Source organism: Vanellus vanellus (genome assembly GCF_965231255.1).
Source record: "Vanellus vanellus genome assembly, chromosome: 6".
In the NCBI taxonomy this organism is placed as follows: Eukaryota; Metazoa; Chordata; class Aves; order Charadriiformes; family Charadriidae; genus Vanellus; species Vanellus vanellus.
The window spans coordinates 3,111,859-3,127,577 of NC_138911.1; the positions used below are offsets into that span (position 1 = coordinate 3,111,859).

Sequence of the window (15,719 nt, forward strand, 5' to 3'; positions counted from 1 at the left end):
ACTAGTATTATTTTGAACTTATCGGCTTATTCTGGAGTATGTAGCGCCCTTTCGTGATACTTGTTTTTCTTTGCTACAGGACAGTAATTGAAAAGGTTTTCAAAACCTTTCTGCATCAGCCAAACAAGACAATGGTATAAAAGAAGTTGGAAAAGGAATTGTAAGTGTTAAAGAAAACACGGGGTTTATAGCATTTCGAAACAAACTAATTAAATCCGTTGCCATATGTGAGCGTCACGTGCTATACTCAGATATTGTTAATTGAACATCTAACCACGTATTCAAAGTCATGAGTGCTCGAGGAAGAGTAAAAATTGCATGTGTTTCCCGACGTGGTACAGTTAGGGCAGTGGAAACCTTTTCCAGCACTTTTAATGTGTTCTCTCTCTTTTTCAGGAGCCAGGGAGATGAAGGACTTACCTCCCTCATCTCAAAACTCCCTTTGCTGCTATTTCTCTTTTTTTTTTTTTTTTTTTCTTCAAATGTTCATATACCCATGTTAATTAATTTCTAATATAATTAAAAATAAATGGTTTTAGATAATTCATCATAGTTTGTTTGGTTTTTCCCCTCGGTGTGGCAGCGTGAGAGTAAGTGTAAGAACAGAGAAGGCCGCAAGCGCCTCAGGTCCTCCACCTTTCCTTTTGGTTTCTTTCGGTTGCTTGCCTTTCTTTTGTGACTAGGCCAAATTTTCAAATGCTGTCTCTTAAACAGAACGTCAAATTGCCACTTAAATTCCACCTGGCTTGCAGGGTAGGAGTGGGTATTGACTATATTCTCTGCTTTGTTTTTGTTCTTAAACAGAAACCAGTGTTAGACAATGACCATTCCTCTTTCAAGGTAGGCTGAATTGTAAGGCTTGAGGATTGCAGGTGCATTTTAAATGCCTGTATAATTATTTCTTTAATTGAACATACTGTTAAAGAGCTGGTACTTGAAAATTGTATCTGTGGAGAGAATTTGAACCTATCGGTTTTCTGCCTTCCTTAAAATTAATTTTGATGGTGTGATTACAGCATGTAAATGTGACTTATATGTACTAATGTGAAGATATTTTCAGCCCTAGAAAAACAAGTAAGACTTTCTTTCAAGAAAGTTTTGCTGGTTCTTTATTGTAAATACATACAAATCGTTTTCGTAAGTCATGTAATGGTATTTATAGATACTCAATGTTAAATGATTCCTTTTAGTCACTAAGTTTTTATGTTTTACTGATTTATTTTACATAATTTTCCCTTTTTTGGACTTTAGTGTACTCTGTAGAGTTGACCGTACCCCAGAGAACATACATACAAGTCCTTTTAATCAATTTTCATAGAAGGGAAGTGTTTCAAATGGTTTATGGTTTTGACTGTATTGCAAAGCACTTTTGTTCTTTCCTCATTATGCTAACTGCTAAAGTAATATTCTCTGCCTGTTGTTTGCAGTGTGGTAAATACGTGGTTTCGGCATTGCGATTAAGCACGATCCTGCAAATTGTTCGTTTGGGGTGGGGCTGGAAAAAGTTAATTCCAGATTAAAATGTGCTCGTGGTGGCAGATTTATGAGGATTAGCCTAATTGTCTAAATGAAAACTCAAATCGTTCCATTTCTGTATATATTTTAACTATACATTTACGTGACTTAATTGTAGGCTGAACTTGCGTTTCTTTCCTCTAAATGGGATCATAAAAACCAAATTTGGATTTAAATCTTAATATTCTTACTCTGAAACAATGCTTTACCTAAGTTTAGTCTTTAAATTCGTAGCGTTATGTTGAAGGCCTCGTTATACTTTGCCTACTTGTGGTCTTTGACGAATTTTTATACATCTATTCTTATTCGAATAGCTAAAAAGAAAGACGATAGTTTTCAGTGGGCGTAGCTAATGTCACAGAGATCCATTTTGAACCGTCTGCAGATAGGAGTCACCTGGTTTTCCCCAGAGGCACTAGAGATCTATTCATCAAGTGTGGTTGCTTCTGTGACAAGCAACATTATCTATGAACTTCTGTCGTCCGATCCAGCTTTCTTTTGAAATCAGTAGGTTCTCATCTTTCTGCTACCACCCCATTAGTACTGGAAAGCTGTTCTAGAATTTTGTTCATCTGTTTCTTTGAAAGCGTTCTCTAGATTCCCATACGTACTGTTTTCCACAGTTCTCCCCACCCACAGACGTTCACCCTGATGCATTTATCGAGTTACTTCCCAGCTATTATTTTACAAACTGAGCAGGGCAAGGTTTTTTTCATATATATGGGAAGTGCCAAAAATCTAGAAGGAATACAGTGTAAATAAGTGCAACTACCTGTTTTAGGTGCTTTTTTTTTTTTTTTTCCCCCCAGACACGCAAACTTATAATCATATGCATAATCACTCCTGGTCTTTATGCTAAAACCAAGCTACTTATAGTTAAAAAGAAAAGAAATGTAATCCGTAAGATAAGAGCAACCCCACAACCGTATCTTTATGCAGTTGAAACAAATCTCTATGCATTTTTAATAAGCACAGGTAAAGGCTACCCCTTTAGTTTTAGTACTGCTTATGTAACTGATTTTTGCAGATTATTGACAAGGAAGCAAATTCTATCGGCTAACGAAAGAAACTAAACTAAACTTGCAAACTCATATTCAGGGGAGGCGATGGAACAAAATATGTGCACATGCAGTACCTGACATTAAGGGCTATGTGCCTAGACCTGTTGACACCAAGGAAGACTGAATGTCCTGTGTTCCCATCACTTTTCCAAAGGAAAAACACATGTGCCAAATATTTGACTGGTTGACTGCAGATGCTAGAAAAGGTGGGTGATGCTACAGCATATAGGTGCAATTGGCATTGTATGAAGTTTTGCATAACTGATTGCGCCTGGTACAGTTTCTGTCTGTATCTATCTTAGGTATTTACAAGGCACCTATCACCTTGGTACCTAAGCAGTTTGAAAAATGCACCCACCCCAGGAGGCATGATGCAGATACAGGCAGAGGCCCAGGTCCAGAGCAGCAGAGGCAGGTCCCAGGAAGCTCCCCAACTGTGTTACCGCTGTTGTTGAGCTCCTGGCCCACTTGGTGAGGCCAAGGAACATCTCCACCTACCTGTCAGCAGGAAGACGGTACCCCACCCCTCACGTCCAGCTCCACTGGTGGGGAATCTGAAAAGGAAAGATAATGGAAAAGGCAACGATCCAGTAGCAGAGGTGAAACAGAAATGGTGGGATTTCAAAAGGAGGGATTCTTAAAGAGCAGCACATCTCAGGGGAGGGATCAACTGCCAGTCCAAGTGGCAGGTAAGGCGCCACACAGGCATAAATCTCAAATGTTCTTCAGTGAACAAAAGTTAAAGAAATACCTCTGATGTCTCTAAAGTTTGTCTATATCCAAAGCCCTGCTCTGTTCTTGGCCTCTGTCTCAGTCCTTTGCCCTTACAGCTCAACCGACTGTTCAGTTCTCTGTGTATCTCAACCCAATAATTGCTACAATCCTAAATATGCCTAATAACAAACTTAAAGGACTCTCACTGGTGCAAAGAGACAGCACGGTATAGCAGTGCTCCAAAACGATGGATATATTCACGAACCTAAAGGCTGGAATAACCCTGGCTTCTAATCACCGTGTTCAGAACAGGATCGGGCAAACCACAGGTCCCCCCTGCAGGCACAAAAGATGGAGCAGTTCTCCTGTGGCCACCAGGAGCAATTGCTGACCTACTGCATCAGACCGAGCTCTGTATGAGCCCAGTGCAAACAGGCGGCCGCTATGGGCTTCGCTGCAGAAACAGAGGACCTGTCTGACAGGAAAGAAAGGACCATAGCCAGGACACTGATGAAGGTTCACTAGTTACTATTACATGGACCACTTTAATAACAGATCTCATTTTTCCTTTAAACACAGCAGAATCAGTGAGGTTAAACAAACAAACAAAAAAGTCTTCAGAAACCTGTGAGTCCCACGTGACCGTTGGAAATAGCTGCATAGTGCTCACGGGGATCAAAGGCGAAAGTTAAAGTGCAGTGGGTCACTGACTTCCAGAGGTTTATACTTCCTTTAGCCCATACGCGTGCTCCCTTCTGATTCCCTTACTTGGTCATTTAGGGATCAAAACGGGAGTCATGCCCAGTCAGAGCAGGGGACATGACGCTAGGAACGTGAAGCAAGTCACGGCTTTGCAGACTGCCGGTTTGTTGGCCGGTATCACTAGGTATAAGTATAAAGATATCTATAAAAGATGTAAAAGTGACCTATTTTGCCTGTAATTCGTATATATATATATCACTGTGAGCAAAATGCTGCATGTAGGAATGGTGTTTGAGGTGGAAACAACTAAAAAGATCAGAGAATCGGACCTCTTCCCTTTGCTTCCCACCCGAGGAAGCTCGCTGTGCTGCTGCTTTGTATTTAAAGCTTGAGTCGCAAAGAGAGAGATTTTTTTAAAGCAAATTACTAGCCAAGTAAGATCAGCCATGTTGATACATAGTTTGGTCCGTAGCCAGTTCTGACTTGACAGTCTTAGTGCCCTCTCTCTCTTTTTTTTTCTTGTTTGGTTTTGGTTTTTTTTTTTTCTTGAAAGTCCCCCCTTCGCCAAGGAACTGAGGTAAAGGCAGTTAGTTGAGGTCACTGTTTCAGCCGGCTTTAATCCGACTGTCGGCAGCCGTTCAAAGCAGTCAGGCTCTTCTCTGGCCGATAAGGACAGTTTCTGGTCAAACCAAGTTTCCCAGTCCCCCTACTGTAACCGGCACACCTTTTCCACCGCACCAACCTAGCCGCCGGTGCAATCGTCTCGCCAAGATCCGCTCTCGATTGAGGGCGACCTTTGGTCAGCAAGGAATGGCTGTATTGGGCAGAGACTGACACGTTCATCAAGGTGGTGTCAGCCGTTGGCCTTCAGGCAGTTTTCCCACCACCGCTCTGTAGTGGCCGACAGCGTGTGTAAGGCCGTGCCTGTGACGCACCCTCGCTTTCCCCGAGCCCCACCTCGATGCTTCACAAAGCTTCCAGAAACCGGAGTCGCTAGAGTCGTTGAACACTTTGTTACGAATAATGACAGTTATGAATATTCCTTTTCATTGCTAGTCAAGTTAACAAACCTGTCCTAAAAACCTGTGAATGTATTCATTATTCATAAGTATTCGCCAGTAGTTTCCACAATTAACCTTCTGCCCATGGGTTTTCGCAGGCTGTTTGCTTGTGCTCTTTGTCATTTGTGTTATTGGCCACCTGTGCCAGATGCTGGTCTTTCAGCTCTGAGAGGCTGAAAATAACGATTAGGAGGATAGCAAGTGGTAAATTTTCGTAGAGAATTAGGAACTTTGCAAAAATTTATTGTGCTTTTTCAGAGAAACTTTTCTTCGCGAGCCTCTGGCAGATGTGGAAACATGCACAAATAACAAAAGTGTTACCATCCCCCTGAACCTGAACACACTAAACCCAGCGATGCTACTTACAGAAATATTCATAAATTAATGTGGGGTTGGGAGGGTTTTTTTATTTTGTTTTGCTTCAGTTTTCGACTTTTAATTCAGTTTGGTTCTATTACTTACCAATTGCTAGGTGGGTTCTGCTTAGAACACTTGTCAGGAAAATGGAGTTTTCAAATACGGGGAATTTTCTGATGCCATGTCAAAAGAAATACAGAGACATTTTGTATGACCAGTGGCTCTGCCAGAATGAATATATATGATCCCTTATCTTTCTCCGATTCCATAGAATTTAACTGAAATGTGTGTTTGCTATGTGTGGTACAAATAGGTCCCCTGGTTTTTTGTTCTTTTTTTCATGTGTACTCAAATAGGAGAATGCTGAGAAATAATTTCATGGTCCTACACTACAGCTGTTAAGAGAGATTTGTTAATGAAGGATTGCAGCTACGGCTGTATTAGGCAAAGGGGCAGAAGAATTGCAAGGGAAGAACTAGTTGTTACGGTTAGGTTGATATACAGTCCCTTTCAAGTCTCCATGGAGTGGAAGAGCCAATGATTGCATGACAGTTTGTCCCTAAAATTCATTTTCATAAGGAGCTCATGCCTTTTTACAAATACGATCTCATCCTCACTTTCCATAAAACATGCAACTGGACAGTCCAGCCAGACACAGACAGAATGTGAATACTTTGAATGTGAATACTTTGAAGTAGTGAATATGCTAAATGCACGAATAATATCCATTATTTTAGCCTTTAAAAAAACATAATCATATTAAGCCACACTGAATCCCTTTTAGAGCAGTATAACATTGGAGGCACTCGGGTGTAGAAATGATGAGTGCCACAACAGGGTCGACAGGGACTGATACATAGGAGGAGGGATCCTCGGGTCTGTCAGAAGGAGCTTTCGTAGAAAAATAAAAAACCGTACAAAATAAAAAAATAAAAATAAAAAATCAGACAAAAAAAAAAAAGTCCTAATTCATAAACAGAACCAGAAGTATCATTTAACACGACCTCAGCAACACCTTCCGGATGGAAGCTTACAGCTTCAAACTGAGGTCTGAAGAGCAGCCTATCACGTATTTCAAAGAGCAGAGATTAATCCTTAAAAAATAACATTTTTCAGGACCGGGATGCCAGAGAGTAGGCGTGACGCCGCTCTGGCATTCAGACCCCTGTAGCGTGAGCAGCGCGGCCGGCCGGCGAGCCACAGCCGGCCACTGCCGTTGGGGTGACAGTCGCACCGACAGCAGCGCTTCTCTCGGGGGCCCCTTGCCTGAGCCTGAGGAACGCAGGCTCTTTGGGCTACCCTACTGCAGCACGTTAGCCAGACCACCCCAGATTAATTTCTGATGACCAATTTGTCCCCCGCCCCCCCCCCCCCCTCCAAAAAAAACAACAACCCAAAGCGGACTCCTATTTTTTTATCTGGAGCATGGAAAGGGTGAGAGTTACGGCCACTGCCTCACGTAATCAAGAACGGTGCTGGGCAGATCGCGCTCTACCGTGAGCCAGCGATCGCTGTGGGTGCAAAAAGCTTAGCCCTTCCTCGCCTTTGGGAGTGCATTTTACCTCGGGGAGGATTTAGAGTAAGCACGTACGCAATTTCCTCCTCGTTACCATGTGTAACAATGCCTCTTTGCACAGGAAGTTGCCACAGGGAAGCACGCCACGCGCACCCAGATTTCCACCCTGTGCCCTCAGGCAAGGGAAGAGGTAGCCAGGGGAGGGCAAAACTAAGTTTATTTTCAGAAGCCGATGAGATCCCGGCGAGCAATGCCCTCGGATAGCGTTACCTACCCTTTGGAGAAAAGAACAAGAAAATCCGGCCAATGTTGGGGAGGGCATTGCTCGCGGGATAAATGCTGTGGACGGCCACCGTCGCGCTGCAGCAGTGATTTGGGAGAGAGCGCACGGGGGGGTGGGGGTGACGTGAGACGTCGGACAAAAGCGAAGATAGCCAGCAGTGCTTCAGAACAACAAAGGGCTGCCCTCAGCCAGTGGTGGAGCACATCTGGCACCCCAGGAAGCTCAATTGGACACTTGGCCCTGAGCTCGTCCCAGGGATTTCTGACTGACACCACTGCAGTGCATAGGTGAGCTTTTCGCTAGGTTCACTGACATTCCTGTCACAGTCACGATGAGGTGAATTGGTAGCTCCTGCCGTGGGATGCAGCATGGCTGTGTGTGTTATGGGTACAGGACAGTGTGCATTTACACCAAAAGCGGTTAATACCGGCAACTGCCACGTGCCCAATGCAGTCACTAAACTTGAGTCCGCCCTTCCGTTTGCCCAAACACATACACTCTGGCTTCCCAACTGGCTTCTTTCTATGTGTTGTCCAATGCATGTAGATACCTCCATCTGCCTGGCCTCAGATACAGTGGTTGTTGCTCCTCTATTTGATTGCCAGATGTCACTGGGGAACAAGATGGGGAGGTTCCTGGATCCTCGGGGCAAGCCAGCCGTCACCGAGGGAGCTCGCCGTCCACGCCGGCCGAAGAACAGGAATCTTCGGTGCCTGCCTCTGACGAAGACTCGCCGGCCAGGACCACAGAGAGCTGGCAGTGGCCGTTGTCCTCGTCTGAAACGCACAGCAACGTTGGGGAGGATTTTGAGGGATTTCAAACGCCAGCGCGGACTCCGGAGTGTACCATGGACATACAGTCTCCCGGGGATCAGTCACTCAGTAGGACTCCTCAGTTTGAAAGTGACTCTCCTGAGGAGGAGGGAAATGATGAGCTGAATGAAGAGCACCGCGGTGTTGAGCCTGTCCCTAGGGATCGGGGTTGGAGAGGGCAGCCCCAGCTAACAGAGGGAGAGAAGCTGTTGATGGAAACCAACAGTAGGATTGTGCAGCTGCTGGAAAATATCAAGAGGGAGCATGCACAGTCCATGGGTCTCATGTCACAGTCCATGGGCCGTATGGAGCTGCAGCTGGGCATTGTGGCTACCTCCACAAGAGCCATCCATAACTACCTGTCAGAGATTCTAGCTTTCCTCAAGCAGCCAAGGACGCAGGTCCTTGAAACGCGCATCTCCCAAAGAGCCACCCCTCATGTCGAGTTAACCTGTGCCTCGACATGGACTGGTGAGGACGCAGTGGCATCCTCCACTGTGTGCTTACCAGGGGCCGAAGGGACGAGCGACTCTCGAGAACCACCGCAGGCCACGCTGCCTTGTCGCAGTGGCCGGCTGCAGAGAGCCATAACCGAGAGGGCCTCGTTGCCCATGCCTACGCGCCAGGCAAAAGGGGGAGGGAAGAAAAAATAACCACACCATAGGATTTTTAGGGTTTTTTTTAATGTGCCTGTCCTTTTAATTCTTAGCCATAAGGCCATCGGTGGCAGAATTCAACCATTTCCTACATTGGCTAACATTGTATCCTGGCTGACTAGATTAGTCTGACATTTTGTAGTTTATCTTTGCACTGTTAACGATGTGTGCTGCTGGTATTTGAAGAGCATTTGCCTCTGTTCTTTCACTTTAACTTCATACGAGCATTTTTTTACTCTGTGCCAGGCATTCATTGCTTTTCTTACAAATACAAGTCATTTCTTGAGGCAGCTGTTTTTTGAGTTTTCTTTCTCCATTATCCCACCCCCTCTGAGCAAGCGCCCCGGACTTGGTGGTAAGTATGCAGGTCTTGGCAATACTCGCCTCCAAAAGTGTGTTCGATCAGTCTTTGCCTGGTGTTTCTGGCATGCCAGCCTGAGGTGTCGGGGTTAGCCTGTACCGGATCATGATCATTCTTATCCTCTGTGGGTCTGACCAGCTCACTTTCTAAGACCCTCGGTGGAGCTAATCCACGTGTCTTGGCTATGTCGTACGATAAGTAATGTTGCCAGGATCATACCTCATATTTCTCCTTTGGGGCCTGTGTAGTGACGTGCCACCAGATCTATCTAGGCACCTGGCTCTCATTTTCAAAGTTCCTTTTATGATGGATCTGGTGGTTTGATGGGCAGCATTATAATTTTTCCTCTGAGAGAGTCTGGGGATTTGAAACGGGAGCGACTAAGCAACGTGTTCTGTGGGGATAAGAGCCATCTCCCGCAACAAATCTTTGAGGAGGAGACTGTCCCCTCTAATTATCACAGATATTAATTATTTAAGAAAAAAGACCAAAAAAGCAACTTGCCTAGCAGCCAGACCTCTTGAGAACGTAACAGTCACGACGTGCTGTTGGGTACTGTGCTACTATGTCTGTGATTAAGAGCTTTTCATCAGAGACGACCTACACGTTGATAAAATGCAAGTACTTTCTGTGCCTTTAGGCCGCCTAATTTCCTGAGGGCTGGCGCCCCGAGCAGCGCAGGGGTGCGATTGGTAACCCGCAGGGCAGATGGAAACGCACTTTGCGATAAATTCTTTTATATCTGTTGGTGCTGCCTCTCTCGGGGGAATCTAATATAGTGGCACTCAAATTGCTATATGCATGCAGAGGCATCAGACTGGCTTATACGTGTGGTATCCCTGACAGTTCTCCGAAAGGATGCTGTTACCAGGAGCCCCTGGAGCGGTGGGGACTAATTGTCACAGGTGTAGCATGGCTCCTGTGTTTGACTCTCAAGATACCGCTGTAACTTCTCGTAAAGGTTCAGAAGAGTTTATATGGCAAAGCAGTGATGAATTCCTCCTCTGGCAAATACTAGAGAGCGATTGTAGGCCTAAAAATCCTCTTCTGTGACGACAGCTGAGCTGCGCTCTCTGTCCAGCGAGCCATAGGCTCCTCTTCCCCGTCTTTCTGCGAAACAGAAGTCATTCACAGGAAAGCAGAGAGATAGTATTTTGTTACTCTACCAGTCAGCCACAAACTGCTCCCTTATACGTGTGTGTGCGTGCGTGCTTGTGGCTGTACTTCGCTGATTGACCGGTTTAACGATGAAATGCAGCTGGCATGGCCAACCTCCAGCCTAGGCTTTTTCCACGGCAGAATATTTCTTCCCTTCCACCTCCATCCAGCTGCGTTCCTTTTCAGAATACCGTCGGAGGCGTGCTTCTTTGGCCGCGCTGTCGACACACCTCACACCGGGTGCAAATTTTTGCGCCCATTCCGTGGCTTTTTGATATCTCCTTTGTTAAAACTGTTGGTAAAGGTATCCTCAGAGAATTTCCAGCACAAGCTTGTAAGATGCCCCTCTCATCGGGACGAGACGCGCATGCTGCAGAGTATTTAAGCTCGCAGGGAGGTTGGGAGAGGAGCCGATTAGTAAGCCTGACAAATTATTCCAGTATGTGCGGCCTTGTGAACATGCGTCTCTGGTGCATTCATGGTTTGCACGCTGGTACTGTGGATACGAAGAGCCTGGTTAGAGGCAAAGGCAGGCGCAAGTTTGTCCCAGTATGCTCACGTCTCACTTCTTTGGGATGAGTTTGAATGAAGCTAAGTACAATTCAGCCAGTTTATTTTCTTGGCCTAATGAGCACGTTTGACAGTACAGTGAGAATGTTTTTGTTTTACATAGTGCTTTCACTTCAGAAGTGCGGTGCAGTTTGCGGCCAGATGTTAAGATTTTGACGTATTCTGCAGGACCCGCCACGTAGCTGCTGCCGTTTAGAGTCAATCTCGTTCCACACGCTGGCTGCTGCTGCAGCTTCGCCTTTTTTTTTTTTTTTTTTTTTTTTTGTCGTAGCTTTCAAAAATGACCACCTCTACTCTACCGTTGCTTTCTGATCCAAGGCAGTAGAGCAAAAGAAGAAGCTGCGCAGACGTAGCAGTGCTGCCGTTGGAAATACTACGCCAGGAACCCCTACAGAGTTCCTTGCAAAGCAGCTTCAGCTTTAACCTGCTCTGCTCTCCCATTTCCGAGTGCTTTAGCTGGACGTGGCACGGCACAAAGCACCACTTGAATGGGAGCAGCTGTAGGGTGAGAAGGACTGAGAACCCGTCTACAGACAAGAAACCTGCAATAAACTTCCACAAAACAAAGGGGTTTTTTCCGACTGGGAATAGTAGATGGTATTAAGAATTGGTACCAACTGATATTTTGGTCAGATCCAAAATTGGGATCTGACTTCTAGTATTGTCTAGCCAAATCAGTGCAGTTGGAGGGTACGTATGTTCCATCCCCAAACAAATATCTTCATGCTTTTCAAGTGTCTGTCATAGCCTCATCACTCTTTCCCTGTAGCTTTTCGTTGTCTGAATGGGTATATGGTTACATGTGTCTGTTAAAAATAAAGGGGATCAGTTCTTACATGGTATATTTATATTTCTTATTTACAGATTTGGAGTACCTAGTGCTTCACTTTCCAAAGCTTCTTTCTTTCTGTATCCCAAAGCCCAGTTGTTTGGCTTCAGGGATGATGAAAAGGGTGGGAGAGACTTAACAGGAAATCTCTGCCCAGTTGAAGCTCTTGGCGATAGATCCCCTGAGTACGATTCTACGGTCTAGCCGTATTTTTTGCTGTATAGGTCAAATGTTCGTGGTTACACCGTTGTTTTCTGATGCCTTTTGCTGAGCAGAAGTGCGGATATTTTTCTTTCAGAAGTTCACAGTTTGTATTACAAAGTCTTATGAAACGTGACTTGAAGTTTGTTTTATTTTTGAATACGTGTGATGTTTTTAAGAATTTTTTTGCTTTTCTCCTTCCACTGGATGATTTAAAACACACAAAAATAAAGCAGACCAATGAAAAGAATTGAACGCTAACTTCAATTGAAAAGAAACAGCAGCATTACTCTTGTGAGACAGTTTTCAACAGTGTTCAGCTTACTGGTTCTGCTCAACCTTTCCTTTCCTGCCTGCTCCCTGACCCCCTGTGACACTGAAATATCCACTTCTAGGACAACCTTCTTCCTAACCAGAAGGCTAAAAGTTCTTCCCTCTCTTCTTCTCCCATTTAAAATACCATCCTTGCATCAGCCAGATCTACTGTTTAGAGGGATCAAAAGCTCTTTTCCTCCTGCCTTATTCCCATCCATATCCATATCCAGGGCCCCGAGCGCGCTGCTCTCCAGTGAGAGGTAAAACTTAAATCCCTAAATCTGATACTTGGCGTAGGAACACCGTCTCTAGACCACCGAAAACCTGGGGGGTTGAAGCCTATAGTATCCTAATGACGTAGCTGTCCTTGTTTGCTGAAGCCAATGATCAGTCGTTTGGGAGACGGATCTAACAGCTGAGAAGTAACGTTGCTCTGACTGGCGCTGTGGACGCCTCGGAGCCAGGCTAAGGTGCTTCGCTGACACAAATGCCACGGGCTATATAACTAAGCCGCGCTTTGGTGCAACTTCAAAGGAAAAGCCACTAAATTGACGTGATAGAGCGCAGTCTGTGCTTTCGAAGGAAAGCAAATGCAGAGGAAGGCGGAGTAAGGAAACCTGTTAGTATGATTCAAGTTTGGATTCTGGTACAGGTTCAAAAGTGGAATTACTCCGCTGGCTTAGGCTGGTCGTTTAATTTCGCCGTGCCCTAGGTTCATAGTAGAAGAAGTGGCCATAAAGGAGCTGTCAGACTATGATTAGTTGATTATACGGTGCTTTGAGGTCTTCAGTCTGAGGGAGTAACAGTGCATATGAAATACTGCTGAACCTTGTTTGTGGCCCGAGTTGGAGACGGGGCTAAAACTAACCCTCTAAACTTCGGAAGATCTTGATTAAAGGTTTCCCTATATTTTGTGATCAGGTCATACCGTAGATCAGAATCCCAAATCCAAACGTTGACGTTCTCGTTCAGATTTGGACTTTGCCTATTTGGTCCGTTTCTGACCACAACTAATTACATTCCCAGACTGGGCAGTTATTAAAATATAAAACACACATAAAAGTTTCATTTAAACAAACGATGCAGTTACTAATGCGCATCTAATAATCCAAGAGTGTGAGTAAATTAGGATGTGATTACTTGAGGAGAATAGGCATAAAAGAGCACTTCTGGAGTACCTGTTATTGTCCAAAATATCACTGAAATCCTGATGACTAAGTACAGTCTGCTTATCTCTATTTGAAACAGTGCTGTACGGATTCATTATTTCTAAAGGTCTTCTTTCCATTTCTATATAGATATTCTCCCTTCACATTTTGAAGGTTTGAAGAAGAGGATTGTTTTTCGAGTCACACTAAGTAAACATTAAATGCATGCAGGCTTAAAACTAAAGCATGCATGTTATGTAGCAGCAATAAAAAGTGCTCGGCTTGCACGACTTATGATGCTCAAGCGTTGCCTTGTTAAAATGCCAAAAAAACCTTTTTCTTTGCATTTTTTTGGAAAGTAAATCTCTTCCTTTGACCTTGCAATACTGAAATTTTCAGGTTCTGGACAAATGATATTTATTTTACTGAATACTTTTATATTACAGATAAGGTGGATGAAATAGTACCAGTTTCCAAGCCATCAAGAATTGCAGACAATGCAACTGTGGACTCAAGAGTGGCAACTATTAAACAGCGGCCTTCTAGTAGATGTTTTCCCTCAGCTACAGATATGAATGTGAGTGGTAGCTGTGAAATACTGCTTTCGCTTCTGAAACCGACCGGAGGGGGTCTTTTGGCAGCGGGCAGGGCATACAACAGAAACAAAGTTACGGGCATTGCTTGGTATACTCATTTTGCTTTAATTACCTTACTAAGGCGTGGCCTCCTCTGTATTTCTTAATAATAGGGTTTTTTTTTAACCAAAGCGTCTAAGTACCCCTATAAACCTGTTCTCGTTGTGTCCTTGTATTTATTCTGAGACCGTCACATCACCAACATAGCTAGCTCAGTGTTACTCAGCCAGGTGTGCGCGTGTTCTGCCTGTAATCTGAGCTGCTGAGACGCCACTGAGTTCTGAACTTGAAGGTGGCAGTACAAGGCTAAACCCAAGCTAAAAAACTTCGCTGAAAGTCAAGGTACGCCCGTTCCGTTCCAGCACCAGAGTTAGCGCAGCCACGCCATTTCCACTAATGGGAAGGTTTCTCTTACCGCAGGTTTTTTTATTATTCCAAGTGGCATACGTAATGTCTCGATTAAATAATACATGATGATTTGTAAGGGAAGAATTGACATTAATACTGTAGCGCGTATTAAAAATTTAAACTCCAGAACTCTCAAATTGGATTACTCAGTTGCAGAATTTGCTCTTACAGAACTTCGCCTGTGAAAAAAGTAATTGTTTTAATTGCATTTTAGATGTATTTCTCCATCACCCGCGCCTCCGAAAGCGCATCAGTCCTGATACAACAAGCACTTTGCTGTTCTCGGCAGCCCGGGATGGAAGGAAATTAAGGCTATTCTTAGAGGCAGAAAACAAATAGCTGTGTAATGACCTAGCAGGAGGAGGGACAGCTGGGTGCATTGGGATTCCGGTGGCGTTCCTCAGTTCCTAGCCGGGATGCTGACTGCCGGCGTAACCTTGTGCAGGGCACCCTGAGAGTGCGCGAGAGCAGGGCTGTTCTGCAGAAGTGAGGGGAGCGCCCAGCTTGGTGCAGAGGGACCCTTAAGACCTGCGCAGGGTGTGGCTACATTTTTGGAAGTGAATGAAACAAAATGCTTCGTTTCTCTTACAGCACACAAAATGTGCTGGAAACCGACCGTGTTGCCCTGTAAATAATTTCGACTAACTCCACTTACAGCTGTTGTCATTTTAATAACGTATAAATAAAGCCCAGCCTTCCCTTTCTTTCCACCTTCTCCCCAGAATAATACCGCATTTGTTATTTTCCATAAGAATTCTGAGTAAAAAATGATAGCGGATTGGCAGATATGACAGAAGAGTTATTTACATGTGAGAGAAAGACTTGCATGCTTTAATGCCTGTGGGGTTTTTTGTTTGCTTTTTTGTAGTCCATGTATGAGAGACAGGGTATTGCTGTGATGACGCCCACTGTACCAGGGAGTCCTCAAGGTCCTTTTCTGGGTATACCTCGGGGTACAATGAGAAGACAAAAATCTATAGGTAAAATGCTTCTCATGTATAGTTTGCTTGTGCATTAATCGCATACTTTTAGTAACTTTGCTTCTTTCTTAAAGCGTATTTCTCCAACATCTTTACCTCGGTGAATGGCTGTTTAATTTTTATACAAAGTTCATGAGAAAAGAAGTTTGTGTGTAAGATAAGGTAATTTCCACATTCTGCTTTGACGGCAATACGCAGGTATTACGGAGTTACAATTTAATTCCTTTCTTTAGAATGTTCCCTCTATCGAGGAAAGGCAGTCAGAAGGGGAAAAAAAAGATCCGTACAAGCCCTTTGGAATGCATTACCTACGGCAAAATCTTATTCCTTTTTTCTTTCGTATTGAGGCAAAAGCACTGTAATGCTGCGTAGTTTACAAAGGAATCCCTATTGATCAAATGGAATAAAATTCACCCCTTTTTCATTCCAAATGATGA

The 15,719-nt window shown here is 44.2% G+C and overlaps 1 protein-coding gene across 1 annotated transcript in view; it reads left to right on the plus strand.

The window, feature by feature from the left end:
* SHANK2 (SH3 and multiple ankyrin repeat domains 2) overlaps nucleotides 1-15,719 on the plus strand; it is a gene marked incomplete at both ends in the record, with an annotated part of 314,691 nt that overhangs the window by 284,323 nt on the left and 14,649 nt on the right. Inside the window, 4 exons of the mRNA XM_082485045.1 lie at nucleotides 7,815-8,647; nucleotides 9,885-10,065; nucleotides 13,706-13,836; nucleotides 15,171-15,303. Coding sequence (XP_082341171.1) covers nucleotides 7,815-8,647; nucleotides 9,885-10,065; nucleotides 13,706-13,836; nucleotides 15,171-15,303 — 1,278 coding nt within the window. The remainder of the gene's footprint in view (nucleotides 1-7,814; nucleotides 8,648-9,884; nucleotides 10,066-13,705; nucleotides 13,837-15,170; nucleotides 15,304-15,719) is intronic.